This window comes from Gouania willdenowi, chromosome 17, assembly GCF_900634775.1.
Source record: "Gouania willdenowi chromosome 17, fGouWil2.1, whole genome shotgun sequence".
In the NCBI taxonomy this organism is placed as follows: domain Eukaryota; kingdom Metazoa; phylum Chordata; class Actinopteri; order Blenniiformes; family Gobiesocidae; genus Gouania; species Gouania willdenowi.
This window is the reverse complement of record NC_041060.1, coordinates 29638109-29660968: the sequence shown is the minus strand read 5'-3', so window position 1 is coordinate 29660968 and position 22860 is coordinate 29638109. Positions and strand designations below refer to the sequence as shown.

The 22860-nt window shown below is 41.3% G+C and overlaps 1 protein-coding gene across 1 annotated transcript in view; it reads right to left on the bottom strand.

The window, feature by feature from the left end:
* The window catches only part of LOC114478811 (laminin subunit alpha-3-like), a 93317-nt gene that overhangs the window by 43749 nt on the left and 26708 nt on the right, over window positions 1-22860 (bottom strand). The window contains exons 4-9 of the mRNA XM_028472093.1: window positions 14616-14734; window positions 14373-14543; window positions 13552-13652; window positions 9973-10088; window positions 9463-9581; window positions 3999-4089 (exon numbers count right to left, since the gene is read on the bottom strand). Of these exons, the coding sequence (XP_028327894.1) occupies window positions 3999-4089; window positions 9463-9581; window positions 9973-10088; window positions 13552-13652; window positions 14373-14543; window positions 14616-14734 (717 nt within the window). The remainder of the gene's footprint in view (window positions 1-3998; window positions 4090-9462; window positions 9582-9972; window positions 10089-13551; window positions 13653-14372; window positions 14544-14615; window positions 14735-22860) is intronic.

The following is a 22860-nucleotide window of genomic DNA, read 5'->3' as shown; positions in this document are numbered from 1 at the left end:
AAGCATCAATTCTAAATGTGTGAATCTTCATCCTCTAATACACATTTCTAAAGCTCAAATACAGAGCAAAAAGAAGGTCCAGTGTCCTCTCAGAAAATTTTGAATTACAGACTTCTGGTCGGGCAACAAGATGGAGTAGCCGCCCTTTTCCACCCTCCCACTAAATAAACTTTTACTGTTCTGTATAGCTTGACTGAAAGCAATAACTGCTGCTGACATTGAACAGCATTAATAACATTTTGTGCTGAGTGAGAACATGTCTATCAGATCCAAGAAAGAGGAGCAAAAAAAGGAGGACTTGGCCGCGAGCACCATCATGGCTACGCTAACAACATTGCTAGCTGATCAGAATACTTCTCTCTTGTTGGAATATAACACTGCCTTTTCCAAACTTGAGAACAAGCTAGATGGCATTCAGACCACACTTTTGGATCAGCAGCGTCTCTCTTTGCTCGAGTTATCTGTTGACATAACGAGCCAGGATGTGCTGGCCATGGATACCAAGCTAACATCCGTGGCTGAGGAGAATGCTAGGCTGAAAGCTAAGCTCATAGCTTTGAAAACATTGAAGATCCACACCCAACAACGCTCTTCTCTCAACTCCTAGTCAAAGTTTTTGGTGGACATACGTTAACGTCGGCCCCGGAGCTGGACCATGCCCATTGCTTGCTAACAGCTAAGCCAGGCTTCCACAGATTTCAGGCCAGGGAGCTGGTGGTGTGGGAAACTCACAAGTTGAGAGGCAAACTGAAGTACAAAGACTCTCCAATCCACATTTGCCCTGGAAGAACAGCAAACAGTGTACCAGGACGTTATGAGGGAGCTCTGCAACCTAGGCCTCAAACCAGCCCTCCACTACCTGGCTAAGCTAATGGTTATGACCAAGGGTGGAAAGAGACAGTGGCTCGCATCTCTCAAAGACACCCAAGATTTTGTCAAGTCCCACGATCAGTGCAGCACGGGCTCTAAGAATGGCTAGTCTCATTCGGTTTTGCTTTACCAAGACTATGTTTGATGCTATGTGACTATTCTACAATGCACTGTCGGAGAGTGGTAATTTAATATATTACCCTCTCCCCATCTCCATAAACAGTGACTGTGTTGAAATAGTGGACAGCTACAAATTCTGAGGCACACATATCATGAACACTCTCTCCTGGACCACAAACACAACATCTTTCTACCACTCTGCCATCAAGAGGATCTTAACATACAGCATCACAACATGGTACACCAAATCAAATAAAAGTGATGTGTACATCGCATCATGTAAAAGCAAATTCTACCCCAATAAACAGCATGGTAACGGTGCCTCAGCCCCCTCCGGGTTGGGGGTGGCGGGGCTCCCATCATCACGCTGTCACCTGGGGCGAGCAGCACAACATGCCCTGTCCCGCCGACAAAGGGCACCACCTTGGATATTGCGGACAAAATCAGGGGGATACAGGCTGCAATTTGCATCTATCCCTCCTTGGTTTGCCGACATAATACACTCTCATGCCCAGGGAGACATGGACCATGTTTTTCGCTCCCACGCTGTCTCAGAGCAGTTTCTACTCCAGGTATTTTCTGGTCCTGAAACTGGGGGGGAGGGGACTGGACAGGGGACAGGTACTCACACTACCCTAGATTAGATTTACAGGCTCTGAAGAAGTGTCTCAGAAAATACAGGTTCCACTGGCGAGCCTTGGTTCTTCTGACGCACTGTGTACCTATGGGCACCGTTACGTCCAGGAAGGTGGTCTCCACAGATGCCAGCCTAACGGGCTGTGGTGGGGTCCACGAGGGATGGTCTGTGAGGGGTCTGTGAGATGCGGGCCTCCGGCGCTCTCACGTAAATCATTTGGTGCTTTCAGCGGTGTTCCGCTTGCTTCCGTTTCCCATGGGACATCATGTCCTGGTGAGGACGGACAATACCACGACCGTACGTCAACCGCCAGGGGCGGGCTGCGTTCCCGTTGGTTGCATTTGCTGGCACGCAAACTGATCCTGTGGAGTTGTGGTCGTCTCCTCTCATTGTGGGAGATGCACGAGGTTGACCTATTCGCCGCAAGGGAAAACACGCGGTGCACAATGTTCTTCTCTCTGCGGAACACGGATGCTCCCCTCGGCGTAGCATGCTTCTTTACTGTACGTATTTCCCCCATTGGCCCCGATACCCCCCACTCTGTCCAGGGTGAGGGAGCACGGCCATATACTGATCCCGGTGGCTCCGCTTTAGCCTGCCATGTACTGGCTGGCGAAGATTTACCAGTTGCTACGTGCTCCACCCTGGCGGCTCCACCCTGGCGGCTCCTGCTGCGCGGGGACCTGCCTACACTTAGACTTATAGTGGAGATAAAGAAACTGAGTGTACAAGAATGCATTGACATTTTGTCTCTCAAACAGTTAACTAAAAACAGGAATTAATTAGTGGAAAATAAAAAAAAGAATAATATGCTCCTGTTCGGGGAGATTTTGCACTGTTCATAGTGCTGAAGACCTAGATGCACAGTTCACAGCAGAATGGCACTTTAATTAACTTCTAAACTAGCACTTCCTAAAGCTGCTGTTTAGTTTTCAGTGTGCCACTTTATTTTTTCTTGCACTTATGTTACTGTGTTAATGTCACTTGATGCACAGCTTGCCTTTTGTTCTTTATATTATTATTACCAAATGGCAGAACAAAAACAGTAAGTAATTCAAAATAAAAATTGTTTTCATCCTCTTCTACAGTTTTCTCTATTGTGTGCCATTAGTAAACATTGACATGTTTTTAGTGTTGAATAATTTTTTTCAACGTCTTTGTTGTCTGTGTGTATTTGATAAATAAACACAATGACTGATACATTTCTCTTTAAGTTTTTTCACCAAACAAATAGATAAGAGCATTGGATTGCATCGAATCGTAATGTCTTAAAATGTATCGTTAGTGAATAAAATCATAACCCGTGTATCGATATGCGTATCGGATCGCCTCATACGGTAGAGATGCACACTCCTAATATATATATACAGTATATATATAAATATACACATACTGTATATGTATATATAAAATGAAATTAAATTAGACAATTTACTTGTGCTGATGACTTGTGTTAAACTGTGCTGGGAGCACGAGCACACAGTTTAACTCTATAACATCTAAAAACAACTGGCAGCTATTTTTACTCCAGGGAACAGCCCTGGACCAATAAAACAATGTAAACATTAGAGGGGCTCAAATTAGCAACAATGCCAGCACTGATGGCGCTGATGTCTGTGCACTGGTGCCGCTAACGTCTGTCTAAAACAAGACCCTAATGCCTGGCTTTAAATAAGACTTTTGTTTTGGCATATCTCATTAGTCCCATGTACAAGGGTCAAATAACTGCATAGGGAGACTGCAACTGTATCAGTTTTTCACTGAGCTGACAGTTTTCCTTTTTTATGGTTATACTTTATGATGATCTGATGAGCAGACAAAAGGGTGAAAGCTGTCAAAGTTAAACTCCATCTTGTTCCACCCACAACATGATGTGCTGGTCAACCAGAGGAGCACCTTCAGCACCAGGCTGATCCTACCACGGTAGTCAACAGATTGCCACAAGAAACTATTCCTGCCTGTGGCCAAAAAACTTCACATGTTCTAATTTTAACCCAACAGACTAAAATCAAAATACATCCAATTCTAATTACAAGTGCAAATCAGTCTCCAACAACTTTTTGGTTGTACACTGTAGACTGTAGGAGTGTAGATCACACTTGTACATACTATTATACTTATATTGTCATGCAAAACTATATTCAATTTCAAATGTTAATATAATTACTGATTTTGACTCTATGTTTACATTGTAATCATATACCTTGCCTTATGTTTCTTTTTTCACCTTTGCTATAATGTCTTAACCTTGAGAGCTATTGTAACAAAAGTTATTATTAAGTAAATTCTTATTCAAGTGATAAAAATTAATTCCCTTCTTAACTAAACTGAGTTTAACAGTTTAATAGTTTTATATTGTTGACAGACTTACGTATACATCCTGCAGGTGACTCAGGAGACACTCCATAAGGTCTGTAAAAGCCCTCAGTGCATTGGTCACAGTTCACTCCAGCAGTGTTGTGCTAAAGGAAAACATAGAAGCACTGTAACAAACTGAATTAGAAGGACCTTTTTTACAGTCATGAAGGAACAATGTTTTAGAAAAACAATAATGTCTAGACTAGTATTACTACAGGGGATGTAACTACATACAGGTGCATGGCACTTGTTATTTCATAGTGAACTACACTATACATTTGTTTAGTATAAAGAGCATATAGACCAGGGGTACTCAATAGGTGGCCCTCAGTCCGGATCAGGCTCCTGAGCCATATATTTGCATATTTTGCGTTGTATGTTTTAGTAAGGTCATTACATGGTGGCAGCACATTTACTTATGTTGTCATCATGTAATGTCTAATAGACAGACATCCATAAGCTTCAGAGCAGCTTGTGAAATGGATTCCTTTTATTAAACAGAGCACTATGAAATGACTATTGTCATAATTAGTGCTATATAAACAAAGTTGAATTGAATTAGACAGTCTCTTGTCTCTGTTCTGTTCAATATGTACTCTGATATTCAATACACGGCAATCTCCAATGTGCACAACCTGCCCCTGCATGTTTTCTCAGCAGTGTTGGTCAAAAACCCAATAAATGGTGATGAGACTGAGTTAAACGGATATCTGTTGTAGCGATCCGCAGAGAGAAAAGCTGAAGGACGCATTTGCGGCAGTAACGGCTTGTTAATGGGGGTACTAGGGTGCCACCCTCTTTGAAAAGCTTCAGGAATACAGACAATTTGAGATCCTAAATATTAAACATACATCATTTGGTAATGCCGGATTAAAAATTGTTGACCCATACAGTGTGTGTCCGTAGTGGCTGACAGTCTGCCAGGCAGCATTCGTAATTTTCTGTGCCTATAGATTGTAGGGGTGTCACGCTACTTCGGTTTTGGGGTCACTGTTTGAATTTAATTTTAATTAATTGATTATTTAAAAGGAACAATGCACATTAATAAACAAACATGCTCTAAATGAGCCAGATTTAGCCAAAAGAGGTTAGTTTTCATCTGGTGTCGCTGGTACGAGTTCAATACAACAGGAATTAGCAAAAAAAAAAAAAAAAAGTGGTTATTTTCATTTGTTTTTTAACAGACAGGTGCAAGTAACACTTTTTTCAACAAAGTGCCATCTAGAGCTACCTGGAATAACTTGGTATAAGCTGTAGAGTCATTATGCACCACTTAAGGTACTCAAGCTTAAAACAAATTAAAAAAAAAAAACATTAAAAAAGGTACTCAAGCATTATTCTGGTTTCAAGTTTATCTTAAAAAAATGAGTTGGTCTACATCAGAAATAGGCAACTGGTTATAAGTTTATGCACGGCCATAAGTAATCGTATAAAATGACAGAAAAATACACAAAACAAAAGCAAGAATGCATTAAAAAATACTGTACATAGAATTACAAGATTGCAGGAAAATACAGTAAAAGACAAGAGAAAAACAAAGAGAATTTTCCAAAAACCCACAAAACTACTCCATAAATGAACAAAATGAAAACAGAAATCCACAAAATTACTCAGAAAAATGTATAAATACAGAAAAAGACAACAACAGTACACAAAAAGACAAGAAAAACATGAAAAATTACTATGCAAACCCGCAGTACAAACAAGCAAAATAACAAGAAAAATACACAATACAGCTCGAAAAAACATTTTACAGGAATATAAGGATAACAGAAATTCACATAAACAGAATGACAGAAAAACACACACATTACTATAAAAACTATTTTTTTCTTTCCTGCGTTAATGAACATGTGGCCGTCCAATCAAACAAACACATTGTTGTGGCCCCGCTGTGATAAAAGTTGCCTTCCTCTGGTCTACATCACCAGTAGTCAGGGCAGATCTGTTTGCAGTAACTATGTCACCTGCCGTTGAGAAAACTCTCTCACTGAGGTAGCAGGTACAGCCAGGCAACAAGTCCTGCTCAACAACTGCGCGTGTGCGCTTGTAAAGGGCCGGAACCCCCGTGTGGCTTATTCTGCGCATGGGATGAGACATTGTAACACGGCTCAAGCACTTTTAATAAACACTTTTAATAAATAAAGCCTGGGTCCACTACTAATGAATATGGATGCATACTGTAGCTGTTGAAATGTATAATAGCTTCAGCCAGTAATGGCTTTGGTCCTGTCTGCTTTCACATCTAGAGGATTCTTGACAACAGTGGAAATAAGTTGTTGGACTCCTGTTTTCTTTTGACTGGCTCCAGTGAATGCTGCATCTGGATGATGCTGTCTGATATGCATTAGCATGCATAATATGTTTCCATGGACATAATGCACAGCAGTCTAACAAAGCTGACACACTGTCCTTGTCCAATAAACCATCCGCATGCCATCGCTGTTGTACTTCACAGGAAACCCGAAATGTTCCCCACACAGCTGATTTAAATGATGCCAGTGGGTCTTCTAGGTCCTGCCTGTTTGAACTCACAATGCCAACATTAATTATTCTTCTTGTCTTTGTTGGTAAAGTTTTGTGTTTAGCTGTTTAATGAAGGATGACAAAACGGTTTGAAGGTGCATTAACGCCACCTGGTTTGGAGTAGGTACAGTATACTGTGATGAACCCAACCGTTTTCGTCCTGTGACTGCATGCACCAGACGATGTCGTCCGTGATGTTTTCTGTCATTTTCGCAAGTTACGCAAGGTACGTGGCAATGCCATTCACCAGTGCAGCCAGCAGGAAACATGGCGCCCAAGTGGCACAAATGCCTGAAATTTGTTATATTTCACAAGAAAGGATGACAACAGGGAAACCTGCAACACTAATAAAGTGGATAGTTCATCAAAAGGAGGGAATACTACCAGTATGCAGAAACATTTGCATACTTAGCGCCACGCGTTTTGGATCTGCTCCAGAGTTAATCTCAACTCAACAGTGCTAGCATGCCCTCTGCTCTGGATACTACAGCTGGTAACTAACTAACTCACCCTGACCCTATCATGTTAGCACCACTGTTAACGTTAAACACCTTGTCATGTATTTCATTTAGATGACCATGACAAAGGACAGAGTCTAACTGACTCAGAGGCTGCAGTACTCGCTCTAGTTCACATTGTCTGCCTCTAGTTTCTCCTAGAGCAGTGGTTCCCAATCTTTTCACAGTCCCGTACCCCTTCAGACATTTAATCTTAAACCATGTACTCCCGACTTCTGCACACTTAAAAAATATATTAATGAAATGCAGTGATTTTCAACCTTGGGGTCATGACCCCATGTGGGGTCCCCTGAAGTGTCTAATAATTTATAATTGAAAAAAATTCTGAATAAAAATGTATTTTTAAAATGTTTAAATTATTATTACTTACTTACTCAAATTTTAACATCACACACACGCACGCACGACGCATGCACACAGACGCTTAAAATTTGTGATATTAAAATGGGGTCCCTACAGTGTAATTTGACTCTGAATTTTACCTATCCTGTTTAGGAATATTATATAATAAAAATAATTTAAAAATTATAAAACGAATAATGTAATGTGTAATTTGAGGCAATGCATGGAGGCTCCTGACTGCTGGTCCATTTACATTCTAGTTTACAATTATTATTTTTTATTCATGTACCCCCATGACAATTTGCGTACCCCTGAAGGCACCCATACCCCACTTTGGGAACCTAGGTCCTAGAGGGAAGAGGAAAATGACACAGGCCTGGATAGATATCACTGAGCTGTGAGTCACTGACTAAGTTTGTGTGTTAATCCACATTGTTTGTTCTCCCTTTTTTCGTTAAGCAGAATAGAAAACGTAATCATTAAATCCTTATCAATTCCCATCCCTAATCATGGGGCATATTTCCCATATGAGGTTTGTCAGACTGGTCCACAGATATTCGCTGTTTGTTAGCCAGACATTGTGAACTACTTATTAAACATAGTGTTATATAAATCCATGGTTACAACCAGTTTGTGTGTGGATGGGTGAAGGATGTGAAGTCGTTTCAAGTAAATAATCGAGACTTGATGACTGCTAAGGTGAGTTCAGAATTTTATTAAAATTTCTGATGCACCATGGGAAAGCAGGGTGCCATTTGTGTTTAAAATTCTAACATCAACTGATTACCATAGTGGATGTCTGGCTATCCACACAAAAAACTGCATATTACAGGAAGACACGTGACTATCTATTGTGATTTTGAGAGTAAATCATTAACAGTCAGCTGTTTCAAATACTCGTTGGAGCTGATACGTCGCTTTATAGTCCTCCTCACCTATCATGACCACAGAAATAGTCCATTAAGGCGATAGTCCATTGTTTAGTCCTACCTCTTTGTCCCGTTGGGTAATAAACACATCAGCTCATCCCATACATGCGATGTGAGGTGAAATAAAGGTGCTAAAAGTAAAAGTGATTGTGAACACTAGTGTTGCGCAGCATTTGTTATGCCTCCTCAGCCAAGTGTTTATAAACCCCAGAAAAATATGGAAACATACTGGAGACAGAAATTGTGGCACTGTACTGCATCCACAGGCAGTAGTATCACCAAGTTTATCATTATACCGGTTATTAGAGCTACGATCTTTGCCAGGGAGCAACAATTTATTTCTAGTTATTGTTTTCCAAAGTTGTATTGGGCTTTATTTACTGGTGATGAGCAGCAGCCATGGTTGGGAACAATTGGAAACCAGTTGCTGAGCTTTCCGCCATGAATAAATGTGAAATAGAAATATAAATGTTTGTACAGAACAAAAACAGCACAACCTAAACATGTTGTTTTCTGCCTTGCCACTGAGACTGTGGTTTTTTATTCTAAAACCTTACGCAAATATTTTATACTTGTGAATACTTACTTATTTAAATCAAACCAATCATTATTGTATATTTAACTTTTTATTTTTATTTGTTTGGTGTAACACCAGCATTTCACTGTTGTGGGATTAATAAAGTAGAAATCGATCAATCAATAATCAATCAATCAATCCATAAACACTACACAGTCTGAGTGATGGTTGCACAAATTAAGAAACCGAAAAGAAAAGTAATAAGTAGTTAAGTTACTTTATAAATGCAGTAAAAAGTAAAGTTATCTCAATACAATTTACAGAAGTAACGAGTAACTAGTAATGAATTACTTTTTTTAGTAACTACCACAACACTGGTCCACCAATCAGCCTTCAGAATCTGCTGCAGATTGTTCTAATCTTACAAAGTCAAACAATGCAATGAAACATCCTCTCTAATTATCCCTGCAGATAAGTATAAATAGAAAGTTGTTTAGGCTTCAGAAATCCAGCTACCAGAATGAATACACACCCTCACACTCAAAGGAAATTTCTTTCCCATATTTTCTTAAACACTCACTCCGTACCAATAACCACACACATGCAAACACTAGAATCAGTTTAGACTTGAAGCATATTTCTTACCTGGCAGCTGATGCACACACCTCCTCCATTATACCTGCCGAAGGTGTCTAAACTTGCTCCTTTCCTCTCCACCTCTGGGTCATAATAACAGTCGAGGGCATGGGAGAAGCACTGGCAGGCTGAAGAGCAAAGTCTCAATAGACAAAGAGTCATTACTTGTATGTATCTAAGCAACACAAAATAGTTATTCTGCAAAAAAGGAACAATATTAAGGAATTATAAAACTCAAACTTTAAGCAGGGGCCATATCATCTTCCTGTGTGCAGCCCTTGTGTTGAATTTGCACATGATTAAGGTGCTAAAAGGGCTTTTTCATCTTTTCTTTGCTGTTTGTGATTGCTGCGTGGCTTATAGTAAGGAAGATTTGTCAACAGTCCAAAAGCCATTAGATGCCAGCTGATCAGGCAAAGCCCTGTAGACTAGCCTATAATCCCACACTGAAGAAAGGTTGGCAGGTTATTTCAACTTTAGCTTCTGCAGCAGAAAAGAGTTTTTCACAAGTTCACTTACGCTGACACTCGTTTGGGCTGTCAACAGTCGCAGCACGCCACGGTCTCTGGTTGTAGCCTGGGCAACAGCGGTCACATGACTCCCCGCAAGTGTTGTGTTGGCATTCACACTGGAGCCTGTGGAAGGGAATGACGACCCTTGGGCTTAGTGAGAACATTGACACTAAGCATTGTGTCAATGAGTCATCAATGCAAAAATACCATTCCTGACATATCAGCAACAACCACCACAATGGAGGGGTGGCAATTTTAAATATGATTGTGTTTTTTGTGTTGTGTTTCAAATTTGCTTTGAGATTTACTTTGATCTTCTATGTTTCGACTGCCAACTGTCAGTCTTCCTCAGAGGCATCTACTGATCACTTTAATGTGTCTCCATGAGTTATTTCTGTGTGGCCAACTTGATAGTTCTCTCAGCGTTGGCCAACGGTCTCTGGAGAAGAGAGTCTGAGGTGTGGGAGAGTAAAAATGTTCCCTCAACCCCGTTGATGTTAAAGTACTTTTTTTAAACAGTAAAATGACCTTTTAAAAATGTAATTTGAGTATTTCAACTTTTTAAGAATTCTTGTGAAATACAAGACAGGAAAACTTCAGCAAACTAATAACTTTCATTTCCATGACAATGCAAGGATAGTGTGATGATGTACTAAATTTTTGTCAAAATTTATCTTTTCATGCGTTCAAAAGTACAACACTAGAGACAGTAATCCACTAGTCCCTGTTTTCAGAGAAATACCTGAGGGCTCCGGCAGGAGACTCTACTGCCGTTAATGAGCAGTAGGCCAATGTCACTGTTACAGAAGCTATCGCTACATTGGGAACTATAAACTAAGGAAGGAAAAAAAAATCTCTCCGTATGTGACATCAAGAGATGACCCATCTGTTAGCAATGACAGCTCTGTATGTCATAATAGTAATAATAACAATAACAATAGTAGTTGTAGTAGTCTAGAAAAAAGAGTCTTTCTTCCATCTACTTAAAGGCACATCTAAAAAAAATTTTTGAATATCACGAGTTTTAATGTCTGCTGAAGAAAAAAACCTGATGCTGATAAATCAGTCAAAAAACCTCAGATCAGGAAGATGCCAGTTGGATGCAATTACAAAAATATAAAAGTTTCGGAATGAATAGAATTTCTCTGCAATCATTTGATGATTTAGTGAGTCGTTTACAAATTCACAAGATGCGATTGTAATTAATTACCTTTAGATTTGAGATTATTAGTAATTTTTTAAGTGATTAATAGCTATTATTACGATTAAAAAAAGAAAGGTTTGACATTACATGGTCTGTAATAGTTGACACCTTTTAAGAACTGACAAGTCGTATATCAAGATGTTGTAACAGTTCTCAGATGTTGGAATATGATTAGTAGTAAAAAATAATAATACTGGGTTTTGGGCATTTTTTTTTTAAATTAGACTTATATAAAATTCTAAACTGGGACTCTTGCTGTTAGGGTTTTGTCTTGATTTACTTGATTTTACTGATAGATTCAGTATACTGTATAATATATCATTCCTCATTTAGGTTATGCTTAGTTGACCATAATCTTCTTTCTTTAGTTATGATGCTGTAGGTATAATCAGGTCGAACTGATTGTTTATTCAATGAATACTTTCCATTTTGGTAAAGGTTTGTTTTGAATGTCATCAACTTTAAGCTGTAAATAAACATGTTCCTGTTGTTTGGGGTTTTTTCCCTTTAGTCAGCATCTTGTTTCCCTGGTTGCATCCATCTGGTATCTTCCTGATCTGAGGTTCTTTGATTTATCAGCATCAGGTTTTTTCTTCAACAGATATTAAAACTCGCTAAGCCTGTACTGATGGTCATTACCTTATCGCAAACATTCTGCTTCTTCAGACAGAGGAATGTAACGTTTTTGTGAGCGGATGGGTCCACTCTGATTATTGTTTGTTCTGCGCAACAGTGAGTGTTTCTTCTCATATTCTACTATGTGCTAAGAAAGATGCTAGCAGCTACAATGTAAACAAACACACACACACACACACACACACACACACACACACACGGCTGATGCGCGTGCGTGCAATGCATCGGGATGTACATGGTGAACTCACACAGAGCCGTTGTGAGAGATTTGCGACTTTAGTGTTGCAAAACGTTTATTTTTTGTGGTACTTTCGGGTCTCTCTTTTTCACACACGCACGCACGCACGCACGCACGCACGCACGCACGCACGCACGCACGCACGCACGCACGCACGCACGCACGCACGCACGCACGCACGCACGCACACACACACACACACACACACACACACACACACACACACACACACACACACACACACACACACACACACACACACACACACACACACACACACACACACACACACACTATTATATTATTGTTATTGCTATTCGTATTTATATTCTTTTTTTGTGTTATTCTTTTATCTTATAGTTACTGGTATTCTCATTGTATTATTATTATTGCTATTACCTTATCATTTTATGTTCTTATTGTTTTTATTGTATTATAGTTACTGGATTTTCATTATATTATTTTGTTATTGTTATTGTATAATTTTACTATTGTATTGAAGTTATTGCTATTCTTATAATTACCATAATATTCTTTTTCATTATTAATATATATTTTTTATTATAGTTACTGGTGTTCTCATTGTATTATTAGCATTGCTATATTATCATTATATTACCTTATAATTATTTAATATTGTTTATTATTAATATTGTTTTTAGTACATTATTATTTTTTTATTGCAAATATTACCATTAATATCATGACAACATTACTTTTATTACTGCTACTACTTTCACTGTTAATATTATATCCCTATCAACATATTTATTATCATCAGGGCTCTACACAAACTTATCCAGTGGTGGCACTGGTGTGACAAACTTTCTCTGTTAGTCGAGGGGTTGTACAGCATAGACATATATGCTGATGAATAGTTGACTTAACTGGCTACCGTAGTTACCGTGTCTCTCTTAACAACCTGCGATGGTTTATGTGCAAGAAGCTCGTGCGCATGTGTGATAGATAATGCACGGAGGAGATGGCCGACACACACACACACACGCACACACGCACACACACACACACAGTATTTATAATAAAAATATACTAAATCAAACTAAAAACTAAACAATATTTATACAAAAAGTACACAAAATGACAACAGAAATGCATAAAAATATACAAAAAGGCTCCAAAAACACACAAAATTACTCCAAAATACATACATTACAGAAAAATACACCCAACAACAACAAACATATGAAAATGATTCAAAATACACAAAACTAAATATTTATACAAAAATACACAAAAACATTCCAGAATCATACTGCAATGGCAACAAAAAACTGTAATTATACAAAAAAATGCACAAAAACACAACAGAAAGATACAAAAATACGCAATTATACCCCTTATGCTCCCACATGAATGCATACTTCCGACGGGCACTGTACTAGTTTGATAAAACACTGAACCCTTATCCTTAAGGATATTTTCTTGTCATTCATGTTGATGTACATGGGTGCACTACATAAACAAAGATCAAATATAATTTGACTAACCTGCTGTGATTGTCCTGGTCCCGTCCTTTTACGCACACCTGAGCATGTCCATGACAGACGCAGCGCCCGCCCACAGTGATGTCTTTAATACTGTAGTAATACTACATAAAGGAAAATGTAATTGTAAGCAAATATTTAACATGTTGTAAAATAAGTAAAGGCAATTGGACATGTTTTAAATCAGGGATCCCCTACAAGGAAAGTAGTTTTTTTTCCTTGGAAAATAATGTGCCAGCAGGTCTGTGGTCTGTATAAGCAAAATGCAGGTTTGAAGGAGGGTGATGGTGGAGGTGGGAATTTTTTGGCGCTTTGCATTTTCTTATGATTATAGGGACTGCCATTCGATTACAAACTGATGCCAATCAGTGACTTTTTCACAGCATTTCTAGTTTTTCACTATGACCACTGAGGAATTTATGTTTTTAAAAACATAGCAATTGCATTCAAACAGGAGATAAATTAACTTTATATTAAACCAGCATATGATATCTGTAAACTAAACTAAACTAAAATAGCAGCATCCTTGCTTGTAACATATACAATGAACAAAAAGTAACTAAAAACTAAATAAGCAGCTCAAGTACTATATTGCCTTTAAAATATCAGTTAATACATTAAAATATCAGTCTACAGTCATTCTTGTAACTTACCATTTAAATAAATTATTTTTGGAAATATATGAATCGGCTATTGATTATGTCTAAATGACAACACATCGATTATTTCGCCCACCCCTAAGTGATGCACTGCAAAATCAGGCTTTCCTTGACAGGAACAAGGATGTGCCAACATGACAGCTGGGTGTGCAGTGTGAGGCTCACCCGTCGGGTGACAGTAGGGTCTCTCTGTGCCTTTGAGATGAGGTGGCCCAGCAGGGTGTTGGTGCGCAGGAAATGTAGGCGGATGTTGGTGGCCTGAGTAAAGTCCTGTAGCACTGGTGAGTAGGTGAAGTTTTTTGAGCCCGGTCGGCCATTTACCAAGGACACAACAATCTGAACAATATGAGTTGATTGGTCAGACAGGCTCAAATGTGTTTGGATGTATAAAAATCCTGCTTGGTTTACCTCTCCATTCTCGAAAGGCAAGATCCGTGAATACTCAGTAGTACACAGCTGGTCATCATCATTGATTATGCGGGCATTCGGCTGCTTTCCAAACCTTTCAGTGCACTCACGCTTTGAATCTGTCAAAAACACCTTTTTCTTTAATATTTCTTTGATTTTATCATTTCCCGTAATTGTATTTATTGCATACAAACTCAAATACAAAGGAGTAAACAACACATATGCACATGCACACACACACAAACACACGGCCTTGCAGTTCATTACTTTATATAAGTCACACAGCCTTTTAGTAAGATGACTAAAGCCTGAGTGACCTTTAAATAAGTAGTGTTAAAACTCTATGGCCTAGTGAATTAGGTTGTTATGATATCTTTGTCAAGTCATAAAGACTAGCAGATGCTTCTGAATCTGAGACACAGCTTATTTTACCACCCATTGTACAATGTGAAGCTTTATGACTATAGCTCACAGTATGCAGTATGTCTTACCTATGTACCATTTCATGTTTGTCTCAACTTAAATGGCCTAAATGTAACGTTACTCTTCACTTCAATGGCTACATAAAACAGAATTGCTTAAAAATTTTTCACATCTTTTTATGTAAAGTAGAGGAATATTATATTTTGTGTTATAACGTGTCTTATCACTGGTGTTATATGGATAAAATAAAATAAAATCCAAGAGGAATTTTGGTAATTTTAAAGGAAAATACAATTACAGAAAAGAAATTCTGCATTTTTCCTTTACACATGCAGGGTAATTTTTGGTATTTCATCTTTAACACTTTAAAGTCAGATTTCCACACATTGGCAAAGTATCAAACTGTTAATAATTAACAACATCAGAAAGAAGACTATAAAAAGCATGGTGAAAAAAAGACTCCAAAAATGAACTCCTTGACAAATACACAAAACTAAAACACACAAACAACAAAAACACAAAAAATTACAAGAAAAAACACATAATTCCAAAAATATACAAAACAGAAATACACAAAGTGACTCTAAAATAACCACAGAATTCACAAAATGCCAAAAACACTCAAAACAACAACAAAAATGCACCAAATCACAGAAAAATACATGTGACAGCTAAAGAGGTGATTCTAGAAAGGGACTGTGGATGCTTATTCACAGGTGTAGTGCATTGTGATTGATTGTACCCTTTTAATATTTTCTAGGAGTAACTATAACGAGAAAGATACCGAGAGGCTGCAAGAGCAGAATGTAGAAGCAACACCACACACTCTTGCAGAGGAGTAAAAAAGCCAAACTAAAAATGTGGAAACTGAGTAATAAAATCAGAAAATCAGCTGATAGTATATGTGCCTCAAAACCAGCGTTCAGGGCAGAACAGTCCTGCCACAATACACAAAACCACTCAAAGAGGAATAAAATCACACAAAACCATTTGTTCTTTCCCATATTCATATTCAAAATGGTCATTTTTTCTAAATGCTAATGTCAATTTGGCCTTTGGATCAGGTACACCCCCATTCTTGTGGCCTCCAATGTAATGAAGGTTGTCCCTTTCTTCTCTTCTCAAAACAGTAAGTGCCTATTTCTTGTTTCTAGCGCTTGTTTGACAACACAACTGGCAGAAAAGCTGTTGTGCCTTACATTTACTACAAAATCTACTTAAGAACAAAGTCATTCACAAATATCTTTTTTAAGAAGACCATATGCAACAGAGACCCTCAATTGTATGGTGACCATATTTTAACTAGCTGTCTTTGCTAGCGGTCCATTATAGCTGCTACATGTTAGCATCGCGGTGGTAACAGAGGCTAGAAGAGCGTTTCTCGTAATTTGCACACAACTGGGCTTTTGTTTTCCATCTGGTGTTTTTATAAGCCAAAAGCAACGCCAAAGAGACACAACAGTCTCTTGTGTTGTAGTCTGCATCAGTATTATGGGTATACTGGAAAATGTGAAATGAGAACGGTTCCATGCTGTTTTAAGTGCAACAAAAAAAAGCAATTAACGCAATTATTTTTTATTAACACATTAAAGACCCAGCCCTAGGCTTTATAATGTTTGTGTTATGTTAAAATTGATAATCGTAATGATGATGGAAATGATCTTGATTAGAACATGAACTGAAAGTACAAGGGTCAGTCTTGGTCCCACATAAGGTGGGAGATGAGTGGAAATGATAAAAACTACAGAAATATCATTCAGGAGGCACTGAATACTGCTTCATTCCATGTATTTACTCAATTAGATTCTTGATGTGTGTTATCACTCATTTATGCTCTATAGTTGTTTATTAAAGTATTCTGAGCAAAATGTTGTATTCAGACTTCAGGCAGCCTCCCATGAGGCAGGGCAGGTGAAGCTGGAGACCAGGGCTCTGGCGGCCTCCCATGAGGCAGAGCCGGCGAAGCAGGGGACCAGGAGTCCGGCGGCCTCCCATGAGGCGGAGCCGGCGCAGCAGGGGACCAGGTATCCGGCGGCCTCCCCTAAGGCGGAGCAGCCGAGGCAGACGGGAAGACCTCCGGCGGGCCGGGCAAAGAGAGCTCAGGCGCTGGGGGAGACGTTAGCGGCCTGGTGCGGGGGGACTCAGGAACGCTAGCCTGGGAGCTGGGGGACTCAGGAACGCTAGCCTGGGAGCTGGGGGACTCAGGAACGCTAGCCTGGGAGCTGGGGGACTCAGGAACGCTAGGAGACTCGGGCTGGGAAGTGGACTGCACCTGAGAGTTGTGTGCTGAGGACGTCTCTGGTAGTGGAGTATAAGGAAAACCCAGCAATCTCCTGATCTGCTTCTTAGCGTTCTCCAAAGTCTTCGCCACGACGGGAACTCTCTCCAAAGCAGGTCAAAGACGAATGGCCACACAAACTCCCATCAGAGTGTCCACTCGCTCCTGGGGACAGTTGGTCTCCCTCAGTCTGGAGAGCAGGGGCTCCAGCTCGGCCAGGAGCTCCTCCAACTTGCTGAAAAATAAAAAATCCTCCACCGAGGGTCTCGCTGGGTCTTCTGTTGGCTGGGACATTCTGTCATGGGCATGTGTGGGTGCACACCCAAATGCAGGGACGGAGGCAGAGCTCAGGTGCATCATACCAGTATTTATTGTTACCACAGGCATGGTCAGTCCAGGGAGGCAGAGGCAATCAGAAAAACACAAAAAGCAAAAACCTCGCCCAGGTCACAAGTGCTAACAGAAGTGAAGAACTGAGATCACAGCAAAAGTAATGTCCCAGCGCTGAACTGCAGCAAAGCCTCCACCTTTATACTCAGCAGGTTATCAGATGCAGCTGGTCCAATCAGCAGGAGAAAGCTGCTGGAAGGGAGTCCAAGATCTCCTGCCTGCCCTCCAAAATAAAACCCCATTGTGACAATTTTAAACTGTTTTTAAGTTGCCATTTACATGATCAATATAAATCAAATCAAATTAAATCAAACACAATTCTATATAATTTTAACTGTACAGAATTTAATACACTATAATGTCTTCATTGAGAAGGTATTTTTTTCGGCTCCAGGAGGACTTTAATCCAGGTGAGATGAGGCAAAATGTTTCCTTGTAGAGTAAAGGTTGCAGACCCCTGACCAGGGGAAGAGGGTTAGGAGACCCCACTATAAGAACTGGACCCTCTGAATTGAATTCCATGGGGTGAAACAATGCAGATGCTAAGTTGGATATTCTACTGTTAAGTTAATTCAAGTACAGCCTGTCTGCAAAATAAATAAAAAAAACTTTAATACACGTAACTTAATATTGACACTAAAACCTTAAAACATTTAGCAAATATATCTCAAGTCATTGTCAATCTTTACTTCATATAAAACTACGGTACGCCAACTATTCATCAGCATGCACAACTATGCTATACACTCTCCCGTTCAGTATAGAAATCAGGGGTGCCCAAATTCTATTCATTGAAGGGCCAAAAATGAATTGCGGTGGAGGGCCGCGGGCCAAAACTAATCATTCATGTTGCAGTGCATGAAATTAAATATGCCAATAGCTTCACTGTACAAAAAAAGATATTTAAAGTAGTTTTGAAGTTGAAGAACACTTTTCTTTATTGTGTGTCTTTAAAGACATGTGGTACAACATAAATTCAACAAAAAATGAGACACAAACATGCCCGCCTATACGATCAAAACACTACATTTTCCACTGTCCTGAAACAATCCTTTAACACTCAAGAAAAATAATGTAAAAATAATGCAATTTCTTATAAATCATTTACTGCATCAATTATGGTTGAAATATTAACTATAGAGAACAGAACATGCTCCAAAATGACTAAAAAAGATAAGGAAAAATCTTGTTTAAAAAGAAAGACATTTGGGTCATGGAGAAACATGAAATACAAAATGACTTCATGGGACAAAATGTTACATCTATCACTACAGGGAACAAACACTTTAATTCATTCAGTCATCAGTGCAAATTTAGAGGATTTTAAGTTTGTCACATGAAGCCTGTCCTTGTTTTTTTTATAATACTCTAAATTTAAGGCTTCAACTGACTTAATGACAGTGCTAATTTACACTTTGAGAGTGTAGGTTTACAATTGAGATTCAACAGACTGAAAGCCTACTTACAGGCATATGTATCATACTGCCAAATAGGGACAGCATCACCTGTGCATGTTTGCAAATGTTGGCATTTGTAGAAGTCCTGTAAGGCAGTGGTTCCCAATTCAGCGGTCCCGACCCCCCGGGAGGTCGCGAGCCGCCAAGTGGGGGTCGCAAGATGACTTCAAGAATGCTCCTCAGGCGGCGATAACGACAAATTTAAGGCACTCACATTTCCACGTCACTTTACTGCACCACAGACATGCACGTGTGAAAAGCAGTAGTTAGCTCAAATTAACACACTGCATTAATCTTGGAACAATATTAAAATATTTAAAAATGAAGCATTGGTTAATACCGACCAAAGACAAAACAGAAAGGCCAGTGGAGAGGGCAACAGAGGAGAGAGGAGAAATACCCTGGGTACACACACAACAACCCCAAAGGCTCTGCGGTTCCCCCCTCCACACCGGGGTCCAGGTCTCACCCTCTTTCCAGGTGCCACAGTGGGAGACAGTCGCTCCAGTGGCAGCTGTGGCTCCAATAGTAGCTTACCACCACAAACTTGGAGTGGAAGAATAATGCCTTATTCTGTAAAGCGCTTTAAGTGTCTATGATAATGACTGACAATATATATGTAACTCGAGGACGCAGCCAGAATGTCAGAAAGAGCGGGGGCCAGCAAGCCCAGGCAACCCCCCACGGCCGAGCAGCCCCCCAGACGCCCCCAAGACACCAAGCCGAGAGGCAGCCACCGCCCCCCACATACACACCCGAGAAAGCACCTAGAAGCCAAGGAGCCAGCGCACTCTGCCACCGCCCCCAACCCCAAGGCCCCCCACCGACATCCACCCCTGCACGCCGCACCGCCAGCCCTTAGGCGCACCGACCCAGCCCCCCAGAGCGCCCCAGGTCACCCTTTTTTGACACCACCAGTGCGATGCGCCTCAGTTATTGCTAAAGTAAAGAGCACCCCCACGGGACCGGGAACCCCCAAGGGCGAGACCCCGGGCGAAGCCCCCCGGGGAGCACCCCCTCAACCCCACCAACCCAGCCCACGAACCGGCCAAAGTCAAGCAGGACCGCACAGCCTCAGACGGCGCAAGGACAGCAGCCCAGGCCCCGCCACCCACCGGACAGCGCAAGCCACAAGGCAATGCCACCCACCGGCGCGCAAGCGACCGGCGGCCACCACCGCAGGAAGGAGGCACCCCAACGGCACCCATATGTGGTCTGTGTGAATGTGTGTGCTTAGTGACTGTATGAGGTGCAACCTTTGTGTATATAAGTGTATGTGGTGCAAATAGACCCGGAGGGTGGAAGTGGTAGTCGCACCCTCCGGGGGGTGGTGTGTTGATTAAAATTGGAGGGATTGGTATGGCAATTTGAGGTGGGAATGCCGCCCCCGCGCCACTACTCAGTAGCACAGGCGGCGGCACCCTCCATCCTCAGCCCCACCATCCAGCCCCCCAAGGGTTGGGTATGGGTGTGTGGTGCACCAAGTGAGTGAGCCAGACCAGCTGGGAGTGAAGTGAGGAGTTCATTTTAGGAGGCCTGTCTGGTGCGAGCCTGGCCCGTCCACATGGCGGGCGACTGGAGAGGGTAAATGGCGTGGACGCGCACGCGGCACAGCGGACCCCAGGGACGCGCCGAGCAGCACGGCCGGAGACGCACCCCGCGTCACCCCCCAGACCACACCGGCCCCACGGGGCACGGCGGCACCCCCACCCCCCAGACGCGGCCAGGCACCAGCCACACCCCCCAGCAGTCCAGGGGGTGACCCCCGCTGCACGCCAGCCCGAAGCGGCCCCCCCGCCCCAACAGGGAGCGGCCGGGCAGGAGAGAAGCCTGCGCCCGCACCAGGGCCGGCACAGGCCCGCAGAGCACCACGATACAACGCCCTCGACATGGAGGCGGCCCCGCCCCCCCCCGGCAAGAGAGGACACCATCAGCCGCCCAAGCAGGGCCATCCCGCCACCCACCAACCGACAAGCGGCTGAACCTAAGCACCCCCAGCCAGGTCCCGCCAAACCACACCAAATGCCACCAGCAGAGCCCCCCCTCCCCACAGAGGCCACCCCCAGCCACACACGCGTCGACACGAGACAACCCCCCGATGCCAGCACAGCCTGGAGGACATCCAGTAGGAACGCACGCCCGTGAAGAGGCACCCAGACACCCAGGCAACCCACCCAAGCCACCCAGGCCACCCCACTAGCCCAGGGAGATCCAGGTCTACAGTTTGATTAGTGTGTTAGAAAAGAGTGGTGCTGGCAGTTTTCTTGCAGGCTAGATCATTAGGCTAAGAAATCAAGATTAAATGCAATTAAGAAAGGAGTCCAGCGCTCCTCAAAGCAGGTTATTTTATTTTTTTTGAGAGCTGACATCTTTTCCATGGAAATATATTCTATGAGGAGATTTTGCCATTGGTTTATGTTTAAGGATTTTTTATCTTTCCAATTCACTAATATTGTTTTTTTTTGCTACGGTGAGTGTCGCGAGGATGGATTGTGATTGGTTTTATGGAAGATCAAGCCTCGTCAGATCTCCTATCAGACATAGATCTGGGGAGAGAGGAATCCTGCAGTCCAAAATGGAGGACAGTTTTTTAGTAATTCGAGACCAAAACTGTTATCTTAAAAGTATTACAACAAATTTCTGTCCAGAAATTGGTGTTCGTAATGATTGAAAGTTCAGCCTCCCATTTAGCGATTGGTAAGTGATTAGAGTTAGTGTTCGAGAGTGCTAGATTGTTATATGTCATGAGCTTGTTATTTTCAAAGAGGTCTTAGAGATGAGTGATTCCACTTTCTTCCCATGTCTTCAGATAGAGCAGTGTTTTTTTTAAGTTCTAAAGTCAGGGTTGTGCCAGATTGGAGACAACATGCTAGTTTTTAATTGAATATTCGTAATGTCCAAAGCTTTCCACCACGCTGTCAGGGTGGAGGCAATCAGTGGGTTTTTAACACAGCTGTGACATTTGATGGTCGTAGTGATAAAAAGGAGATCAGAGTTTAATATGTTTGCAGTCTAGCTGTTCTATTTCTAGCCAGGTGTTGAAGTATTCTTTTGATTTTAGCCATTCTGTTAAGTATAATATTTGGTTTGCTAAGTAATAATGCAAAGTAATTTTATTAAGATACTGACATAAATAATTATGCAAATACATTCAACATGTGCCTGTAATGTTTATTTATTTTTTAAATCTCACACTGCTATAATAAAGGCAGCTGTAAGTTCTACATGCCGCATAAAGTGCCCTTATTTTTCACTGAGCACCTGCCCCCAAAATGTTTGTGCACGCCACTGATCACAGCTGCTGCTGCACGACGCATGAGTTTGTGTGGCTTCAAATGTAACTAAGTCCATATTTCTAGTGCAATGAAATGTTTCACCTTATCGGGGCCCTGCACTTATTCCAGGGTTAGAAGCACGTAAGAGGAAAAGGACTTACGCACACCGGAGAATGCGCGTAAAGCCAGATGTGAATGGGAACACCTACATTTCAGGGCTGCTCCACCCACAGTGCATAACTGGGATGAAGGCGCGCAGCGACTGACTTAAGTACAGGGGGAGAATAGCACACAGCCAAAAACAGCGCCACTGTGCAGCTTTTTGGAATTACGCTCATGGGAGAATAGAGCCCTAAAAGAGCAGACACTGAAGAGCTGCAAAACAAGGTTGCATATATATATATATATATATATATACTCAC